Below are 11,071 nucleotides of genomic sequence, written 5' to 3'. Positions count from 1 at the left end.
TGGACCCTAACAAGAGGGACCAGGGCGGGGAAAGGAGCTGAGCGAGAGGAGCTAGGGGCAGTGCTACTACTCGGGATAGACTTGACCGGGGTAGTGTCAGTGGTTTCGGAAGCATCCTGCGTAGCCGTTCGATCACGTGCTACCGTATGAGCCAGATTTTCACCAAGTTGAGAAAACTCTTGACAGTGCCCTCTACGTGGAGCAAACTCATTAGCCTCATTCCTGATGAGGCCGATATCAACAGTGCCCAGTGGAGTCTAGAGCTGATCAATGTGCCAAATGGGCACACCTACGGACCTGCATAAGGAAAATATCATGCATGGAAAAGGGTAAGTACTGGTGACCTTTAAAGCCCTCTCGTGCATGACCACATGTAGAAGCCAAGCGAAGTCCACCTCAAACCCGGCTATCATCACCGCCATCTGAACTGCGCGATCCCATGTAACTATTTTGTCAGCAGCCGTGGGGAAAGGCAGTGGCAGACAATCAACCATAAAAACATAGCCTTGGATGTCAAGTTAGCCTTCCTAATGGCTCCATTCGACTCTATTACCCAATCGGCACCCTCTCCATCAATAGAGAAGTGCAGGGCCATCGACCTCTTGGTGGTCTCTGTCAGCGATGTCTCATGTAGGAATTGTCCATCTTTTTAACGTTTCCACCGGCAGTTAAAATTAGCGGTGAGAAGGGTCTTGCTGGCATCAACATCCTCGTCGTGCAGATACTGGCGGCTGAATAGCAGGGATATGTCGACTTGTATGCTGCGTACTCTGATGTGGTCGAGTGGGGCCTGTTTAGCAGGGGGAAGCCCAACTATATATGTGTGATCGTAGAGTAGCCACATAAGAGGCGTAAAACGCTTGTACCAATTCCTCACTGTAGCAGTCGAAAGAATGAGCTGTCTAATCTAGCTGGTGTCTTGTGAATAGATTGTGGATATCTGGCATGGTGAGAAGACTTCATCTAAGGAACCTCCTCTCCAGTGTAAGGGTCCATGTCATGACAACTTTATCATTTAGAAACATGGTATGTGAAAAGGGTCTCTGAAAACCATGACGGTTGTGCAGGACGAACCATCGTGGGAATGACTGTCCGTCACATGTGTCCGTTGGTGGAAACTTAGAAAAAGTTTGAGACCCTTAGGAATAGGGTCTCTGACAACCAGAACGGATGTGCAGGATGGACCGTCGAGGGTATGACGGTCCGTCGTAGATGTCTGTCAAACACACTTGAAAAAAATGGAGACCCTTAGGAATAAGGTATCTGACAACCAGAACTGTTTTGCAAGCCGGACCGTCGAGGGTATGACGGTCTGTCGTAGATGTCCCTTAGAAGACATTTGGAAAAAACATGGAGACCCTTAGGAATAGGGTCTCTGAAAACTAGAACGGTTGTGTAGGAGGGAACGTCGAGGGTATGGTTGTCCATCTTAGATGTCCGTCAGAAGACACATATAAAAAGTTGGAGACCCTTAGGACAAGGGACTGAAAACCATGAAGGTTGTGCAGGACGGACCGTCGTGGGACCATGGTCCGTCACATGTGTCTGTTGGTGGACATTTAGAGAAAATGAATAGTGGGGTGTTGGAACAAACCCTATGATGGTCTTTCGTGGATACGGTGATCCGTCATCGGGGTCTCGTTCTCTCATTCTGTGACAGAACATAGGAGGCCACAATCATATCCTTGTGACTCAAATGGAATACTTAGTGTTAACCTACATGTTTCTAACCCAAGTACCTAGCAAACTACCAATGCTAAAGCACCTATTTCTCAAGTTTTATCAAGGCAATTCGGGGATTCTCAACCTAGGTCAGACAAAATTGGATCAAAATAATGAAGACCCACCAAAAAATAGGCTAATAGTAATTGAAAAACAAAAATACAATGTAAATGGGTAGAGATGAGAGACACATACTTGAGAAGAGGAGAAAAACAACAAATGAGGCACTTGGTTATCTAGAGTAGAACCACAACAGCAAACTCCGACTAGTAGAAAGGAGATTCCCAAAATTGGGGATTTGGGGAAGTGATCACTTGATAGTGAAGAGAGGTAGGAAGTTGGAAGTTTGAAATTTGAAAGGGAATGAATGGGAGAAAGAGTTAAGGAAATAGTTGAAATGAAGGGGTGAGGGTTTATAAATGGTGAAAATTTTTAAAATTCCCAAGCCGGGTTGGGTCGTGTATGCCGGTTAATGACGTAATGAGTCCTCGACCATGGTCCATCGCATATGCAACAGACCGTCATGGGTTCCATCGCGTATGCCCTAATTCTGAAAATGAATGAAAAACCTACCTGGCACGACAGATTCATGCGACGGTCCGTCGCATGCGTGATGGTCCGTCGATGTATCCGTCAGTGACTGTTGTAGAGTGATTTTTTGCAGAATTTCCAACTGATGTGGTACCTGCAAATTTAAAACCCATTAGTAGAAAATGCTACCATTGTTAGAACGAAAACTATAAGTATTGGGTTGACTCCCAACCAATGCTTGATTTAACGTCGCGGCACGACTGAAGACACTTGATTACTCAAACTTCATCAAGATGGTATGCCTCGATCACTTAATTCGCCAATTTATCATGCCCGAAATAGATTTTTATTCGTTTTCCATTCAGCTTAAACCGCACACCATCCTTGGTTTCCAACTCAACTGCTCCATGATGGAATAGTTGGGTGACCAAGTAAGGTCCAGTCCAATTGGACTTGAGCTTACCTGGAAACAAGTGCAACTTTGAATGGAATAAAAGCACCGAATACCCAAACTCTCGTTTTTCAATTTTTAGGTCATGGTACTTCTTCATATTTTCTTTGTAGAGGGATGAACTTTCATAAGCTTTAAGGCAAAATTCATCGAGTTCATTCAACCCAGTTAACCATTGTGATGCAGTTTCGTTCCAATCCATTTTCAACTTCTTCATAGCCCACATGGCTTTATGCTCTAATTCCACCGAAAGATGACAAGCTTTCCTATGTATAAGATGGTATGGGGACATACCTATGGGAGTCTTATACGCTGTTCGATAGGCCCAAAGAGCATCATCAAGCCTGCTTGACCAATCCGTTCTACTAGCGTTTATTGTTTTTGACAATATATGTTTGATCTCCCTATTTGACACTTCAACTTGCCCACTAGTTTGAGGATGGTAAGGAGTAGCCACATTATTGCAAACCCCATATTTCTCCAATAAACCCTTGAACAATTTGTTGCAAAAGTTGGATCCCATATCACTAATAATTGCCCTTGGGGGTACTAAATCGAGAGAATATTTTCTTTTTCAAGAACGCAATGACACTCTTTACCTCATTGTTTGCGAGGGTGATAGCTTCCACCCATTTAGATACATAATCAACTGCTACTAAAATATACTTCATTCCATGAGAACTCACAAAAGGAACCATAAAGTCAATACCCCAAACATCAAATAACTTAATAACAAGAATGAGGTTTACAGGGAGCTCTTACTTTCTTGAAATGCTGCAATTTCTTTGGCATCTATCACATGCTTTAGCAAACTAATGAGCATCTTGATGAAGCGTTGGACTATAGTATCCACATTGTAATATATTATGAGCAGTTCGGATACCACTATGATGTCCACCAACGGGTGAGGAATGACACGCCTCTAAAAGACTCAATATCTCACATTCTGGAACACAACGCCGAACAAGCCCATCAGTGCAACTCCTATATTAGAATGGTTAATCCCAAAAGAACATATTCAAATCGTACATGAAATTTTTTTCTTTGATGAAAGGACATGTCCGATGAAATAAATCACTAGCCAGATAGTTTGCGAAATCTGCGAATCATGGAATCAAGTCTTGTGAGGCAGCCAATACATGCTTATCAAGGAAAGTATCATCAATATCAATCTTAACTCTCTCATTGCATCATCTTCTGGACGAGACAAATGATTGACAACTTGATTTTCGGTCCCTTTTATATCCCTCACTTCAAAGTCAAATTCTTCTAGCAGTAATACCCAACAAATCAACCTCGGCTATGTATTCTTCTTTGCCATCAAATATCTCAATGTTGGATGGTCAGTATGCACTATTACTCTAGTACCTAGCAAATAGGAGCGAAATTTTTCAAAAACAAAGACTACTGCAAGGAGTTCTTTCTTCGTCACTGTGTAGTTCTTGAGGGATTCATTTAGGGCTTTACTTGCATAGTAAATGGGGTGAAGGATTTTCTTTCTTCTTTGTCCCAATACCACACCAAGAGAAACCCCACTAGCATCGCACATCACCTCAAATGGAATATTCCAATTTGGAGAATAATGATAGGTGTAGACACCAATTTTTCTTTTAGCTCGCCGAATGCTTTAAGACAGGATTCATCAAAATAAAGGTTACAATCTTTCTTCAACAGTTTGCACAACAGATGTGCAATTTTTGAAAAATCTGTGATGAATCTCCGGTAAAAACCTGCATGCCGAAGAAGCTTCTCACACCTTTTTACAGAGATAGGTGGGGGAAGTCTCTCTAGTACCTCGACTTTCGCTCGATCAACCTTTATGCCCTTTTCTGAAATGTGATGACCCAAAACAATATCTTCTTTCACTATGAAGTGGCATTTTTCCGAATTTAGTACTAAATTCCAGTCTTCACATCTGTTAAGGACCTCCGATAAATGGTTCAAACACCGCTTAAATGATTCACCAACCACAGAAAAATCCTCCATCAAAACATCAATAGTATCTTCCACCATGTCGGAGAATATCGACACCATACATCTCTGAAATGTGGCGGGTGCATTGCACAACCCAAATAAAATTTTTTTTAACGCAAAGGTCCCATATGGACATGTGAAAGTGTTTTTCTCTTGATCTTTTGCTGCAATATAAATCTTATTATACCTCGAATATCCATCAAGAAAACAGTACAACCCTCTTCTGGCAAGTCTATCCAACATTTGATCGATGAAGGGCATAGGAAAATGGTTTTTTCGGTCCATGCATTCAATTTACGGTAATCCATACACACCCTCAATCCTGTAACATGTATCATTGGAACAAGTTCATTTTTCTCATTGGGGACCACAGTTATTCCCCCTTTCTTAGGTACACACTGAACACGGCATACCCAACTACTGTCGCCGATCGGATAAATTTTTCCGGCATCCAACCATTTGATGATATCCCTCTTCATGACCTCTTGCATACGTAGATTTAAGCGTCTTTGGTGCTCAATACTTGGCTTATGATCAGGCATGAGTTGGATTTTATGAGAACAAATACCAGGAGGGATCCAAATAATGTCTGCAATAGTCCACCCAATAGCTCTTTTGAACCTTGTTAGCACTTTCACCAAACTAGCTCTTTTAAGCCTTTTTAGCACTTTCACCAAACTCTCAAATTGTTGTTCATTCAGATATGATGCAATGATTACCGTCAAAGTGTCACCATTTTCTAAGAATTCATACATGAGATGAGGTGGGAGAGCTTTTAGGTCTAACTTTGGAGCCTCTTTTATAGATGGTTTTACGGGTGGAGACTCGCGATTCTTCATGTCTAACTCATATTGATTAGGTTTAAACCAAACATCACCTCAATCAAGAGACGTGAATAATGACCCAAACTTTTCAATGCAATCGTTATAAAAATTAATTATCACTGCCGCTAATGTTTCTACACCTAGAGGTTCTGCTATTTGTTTCTCACATGACTCACCAACTTTGTAGGAAATAGGAGATAACAATTGGAGATCACCACTCTGCCTCATGGACCTACAAATGTTGAAGGTCACTTCTTCGTTGTTCAACCAAAATTTCATCTGCCCCTTTTCTATATCAACTAAGGCTCTACTTCTTCGTTGTTCAACCAAAATTTCATCTGCCCCTTTTCCATATCAACTAAGGCTCTACCTGTAGTAAAGAATGACATCCTAAGAATAATAGACACTTCAAAATTGAATTCACAATCAAGAATAACAAAATCTACTACAAATATGAATGAATCCACATTTACTAGCACATAGTGGAGTATCCTTATAGGCCTTTTTACAGTTCGATCGGCCATCAGTAGCCGCATCGCATTAAGCTTTAGATCACCCAAACAAAACTTCTTGTGAATTGAGAGGGGAATGAGATTTATGCTTGTCCCCAAATCACATAATGCTTTTGCAACATGTAATAGCCCGATTGTACAAGAAATAGTGAATGCACCCGGATCTTCTTTCTTTTGAACCAGAGATGTTGTAGCAATAACACTACAATGCTTCATTTTATCATCACCCTCAAAAGTGACCGATCTTTTCTTTGTAACTAGATCTTTCATAAACTTGACGTAACCGGGCATTTGTTCTAAAGCTTCTACCAAAGGGACATTGATAGAAAGGTTTTTAAACAATGTTATTAAACGCTAATATTTACCATCCTCGATCTTTTTCACTAATCTTTGAGGAAATGGGGGTGGTGGTCTAAGTATGAGAGTTACCTTTTTAGGCACTTCACCACTAACCTCTACCACTTTTTTATTATATTTTATCACCTTTTCCTCATTAAACGACATACGCGGGTCAATGGTTTGTTTACAACCGCGAGTAGTGACTGCCATATAGTGTCCATTATTTTTTGGATTTTGGATAGTGTTGCTAGGAAGAGTGCCCGGTTTGCGTGTTTTCATAGTCGCAGACAATTGGGCTCTTTGTAACTCAAGATGCTTAATCGATATTGCATGTGTATCGACTTTCTGCCCAATACCCGCTAAATCAATTCTCAACTCTTGAGTGTGCTCATCACTAGCATCGAACCTCCTCATCATTTTGTGCAACATATCCTCAACTCGTGCCATACTACCCCCACTATCCCTAGGAGTAACTTCACGATTTTAAGGAGGAACATAGGGTCCATTCCGATCATTTCTGTTACCATAGTTACCCCCGTTGAAGTTGTTGTCATGGTTGTAATTTCCATCTCGGACATAATGACCCTCACGGTTATAGTTACCATAGATCCGACCTTGGTTTAATTAACCTTGGCGCTCTAATTCTCCTGATTTGAGCCTTGGGCACTCGGTCGAAATCCCCATGTCTGCTCATTTACCTCATAGGAATCCTTCTCTTAATAACATTCATCATTTTTTTTGTGGTGGTTTAGGCAAGTAGTTAATTGCATTTATCTTTTCTGCACCCCTAGTGACATGTTTTAATACTAACCCATGCTAAGTTCTCATCTGAGCAATCTCTTCAAAAATCTCATTTGTGACTGGATTGTGCGTGAATTGCACTGCGAAGGTATTTCTTCTAGTATCTGACTTTCTAGTACTCCAAGCTTTATTATTTAAAAAGATTTTCTCTAACTTTTTGGCAATCTAGGCATAAGGGCACTCCCAATAAGAACCACCCGCTATAGTATCCAATACCGCTTTATTATTATCATGATGTCCCCGATAGAAGTATTCCTTCACTGACACATCATCTATGTAGTGACTGGGGACACTTCTCAAAAATGAAGTGAATCTATCTCAAGAACTGCTACTGACTCTTCTGTTAGTGCCACAAAGTTTTTCACTCTGTCTTTGTGATTTAGTTTCTTGGAGATTGGGTAGTATAATGCTAAGAAAACATCCCTTAGTTGATTCCAAGTGAAAATTAAGTTATAAGAGAGCTTAGTGAACCAAATAGCACCCTCTCTCGTTAGTGAGAGACGAAATACTCTTAGCCCTATTACATCCAAACAGGCCTCCCTACACAACTTTTACACACTGCCTTTACCTTAGGTATATGGGAATGTGGGTCCTCAGAAGGGAGCCCTGAAAACAAACCTCTAGCAGTGAGCATTTGCATCAGACTACTAGTTATCACGAAGGTGTGACCTTGTGGTAGAGTGGGCAAGACAAATGGCCCATCAGAGTCTGCAATATTATCATAACCTCTGTAGTATTCTTGAGGACGTGGAGCGGGATTTCGTCTACTTTGTTGATTTTCACCAGGATCACTGGGTAATAACTGACCATGAATATTAACTGGAGCTTAAATATTCTAGTTTGGATCATCATAATTTATATCCAAGTTACGATTCATATTGCATAGTGTACGCTCTAATTTGTGATCGTAGGGAAACAAGGGTTCTCTTCCTCTCTGTTTATTTGACATACAAGAAGGTTAGTTCTTCAAGAATAAAAAATAATAGAAAAGTAAAATCAAGAAAATATTGACTAAATACTAGTAATAAGTTTAAGTTAATCTAAAAGCTACTTTTTCCAACAGCGGCGCCAAAATTTGATACTCTCAAACTTACTTCTCAAATAAGAAGTAAAGCTGTCGTATAAAGGAAAGAACCCAACTAATGTGGTTGGGATCGTTCCCACGAGGAAAATAGTTCAGACTTATCTTTATTCTATTATTACTATTATTTAGTCAATTATTTTCTTAGGAAAAAAAACACAGTAAAGAGGGGTTTTTATTTCTAAATTAATGAAAGTAATTAACTAGTTTAAAGTAAACAACTATCAGATTCAAATCTTAGAGCTTAATTAATTACTCAAAGTAACTAGGGCTTAAGTGTTCCCTAGAGGTTCTTAACTTGATAATCCTAACTATAACAATTCTTTCCTAGTATATTGCATGTAAAGTGATAAGTTATGTATCTTTAAATCCTTGGTTCGACATCTAGAAAATTTTACTCCACACTTTGGTCCGGCTACGTGTGTTGCTATACTAACTCTTACCTTTACCTCATATTAAGCATTGTATTCGATATTTGACTATGTTATTACCTCGTATCAATCGACACTAGCCTATTAGATAGTATACACTAAATCTATGTTGATAATTCTTTTCCTGTTATCTAACTCCTTGGTCCAACAAGTAGAATTAAGGCGAGTTCTAACGTTGTCCATTCGTTAAAAAGACTTCTAAACGATAGATTTATCAATACATGAAAGACACTATTATAGAATTGCTATTGTAGTTGAATTTTTCCTCATTATTGACCAATTGTCCCCGCAACCCTAGTTATGGTGTTTAGTTACCCATGGTCATAATCACACTATTCATATATTTAATACAAGAATTCATACACTTACTTCAATGAGAAAGAATAAAATCCTGAAAGTTACTTGATTAATCAAAAAAAGCACCAACAATCAATTCCAGAAAAAGTGTAACAATTGCTGAAATTAACCATTCAATACTTGAACAAGAGAACTAAAGATTATCCAAAAGTCTAATAATCAAAAAGTCTACTTTCAAAGAGTCTATTATCAAAGAGTCTAACCCCACAAACAAAGTTTTTCGAACTATTTACAATAAAAACAAAAACCTAATAAAAGTAGGATTCTAATTACTGAAAATCTGTCAAAACAGTCCGAGTCGACATTCTCGTGACGGAACATCGTAGTCATGACGGGCCGTCATGCCCTCTGTCGTCCCTTACTTCAAATATTGTTCTGCTTCATTCTTTTTTACCCTCAACGTCAGGTATGACGGACCGTTCCAAGCATGACAGTCCGTTGAGGGTCTCCATTCCATAATACTTAAACTTCTTGGAATTTGGGTACTAGGACTACTCTCTTATCATTGCGACGAACTAGCAGGACGGAGCATCGGGGCTATGACGGTCCGTCGTGGAGTTCCGTAATCCCATACTAACTCTGACTTCTCCATCTTCCTTGAGCAGCTTCACTACAATTCCACCTACGGACAATCACAGGCTCGACGGACCGTCATAAGATCCGTAGGTGGTCTCTTCTGTATTTCTTCGCTAAAAAACTTTCACGTTCATCTTTGTAAAGATATCCTGCAAATAAGGAGAAACTTACATAAAAATCAATATAAAAATGCTTTTGGACACACTAAACATAAGGAAAAAGCATTAAAAACACCGTAAAACCATGGTATATCAACAGAACGGGAAGAAAACTATATTACAAGAAAATTTGTAGTGGAAGATGAAATAATACCTACTAGGCAATCATGCCCCGAACTATCAAAAGCATTAATGTATACTGAAGTAACTACATAAAGGAAATATTCATTGGAGGAATACCAATACTAATTAAATTTATAATATATCAAGGAGATGAAAATATTATTTTAGGAATAAAATGGTTAGAACAATAAAAACCATATAATCTAGAAGACAAATAATTAACAATAAATTATAAAAAGAAAATTGTAATAATAAAAAGAAATTGGGTAGGATAAAAATATGAAAATACATATATTTTCAAGATAATAATAGAGGTATATTACAACAGATATTATACACCGATGATAGATACTGGAGAAGAAGCTAATATATATAAATACAATTGTTTACCATACGATAAATGGGAAAAAATTAAAAACACCGATAGTAGTAACATGATTTAATAATGAAGGAAGCATGATCACGTATAAGGCAAAAAATGTAGAAATACAAATTTGGGACAAGATATTAATTATAGAAGAAATATATAATTTTGAAGTGACTACAAAAGATATGCTATTAGGAATGTCTTTTTTAGAAAAATTATACCCACATATAGTAACAAAAACACACTGGTGGTTTACAACACCATATAAACAAAAAATAGGAGCAAAAACAGTAAATAACTAAAAACAACATACAACAAAATGATTAAAAGAAAGAGAGAAAATTACGCAAATGTTAGAAATATAAAAGAAGAAAACTCTAAGATAGAATTAATTATATTCTCCATAAATAAAATAAAAATAATCCAGGATAAGTTAGAATTATTATATAGTGAATATCGTTTACAAGGATGGGAAAGACATTAAAAAAAGTCATAATTGAGCTAATGATTTAACCAAATTTTATATATGAATTATTAGAAAAATGATATATACAAGGAAGCAATAGTAAGCACACAAGCCCGACATTTATAGTAAATAAACATAATTAACAAAAAACAGAAAAAAGCATAATGGTTATTGATTATAGAAATTTAAATCTAAAAACTAAAACATATAATTATCCAATACCAAATAAAATACTTAAGGTAAGACAAATACAAGGATATAATTATTTTAGCAAATTTGATTGTAAATCAGGATTTTGTCACTTAAAACTAGAAGATGAAACTAAAAAACTAACAGCATTTACTGTACCACAAGGATT

The 11,071-nt window shown here is 38.1% G+C and overlaps 1 protein-coding gene across 1 annotated transcript; it reads right to left on the bottom strand.

Annotated features, from left to right (window-relative positions):
- Positions 1-2,564: 2,564 nt before the first annotated feature.
- On the bottom strand, positions 2,565-3,227 carry LOC138347519 (uncharacterized). Its single transcript, XM_069295813.1, has one exon. The coding sequence runs from the start codon at positions 3,225-3,227 to the stop codon at positions 2,565-2,567; it is 663 nt and encodes a 220-aa protein (XP_069151914.1).
- Positions 3,228-11,071: the final 7,844 nt, after the last annotated feature.

This window comes from Solanum lycopersicum, chromosome 3 (assembly GCF_036512215.1).
Source record: "Solanum lycopersicum chromosome 3, SLM_r2.1".
Taxonomy (NCBI): domain Eukaryota; kingdom Viridiplantae; phylum Streptophyta; class Magnoliopsida; order Solanales; family Solanaceae; genus Solanum; species Solanum lycopersicum.
Note: the sequence above shows the minus strand (reverse complement) of the source record. Positions and strands in the feature narration are given on the sequence as shown.

Excerpts from the sequence above, each read along its gene's own strand:
- LOC138347519 (XM_069295813.1), bottom strand. The coding sequence starts at position 3,227 with ATGGGATCCAACTTTTGCAACAAATTGTTCAAGGGTTTATTGGAGAAA.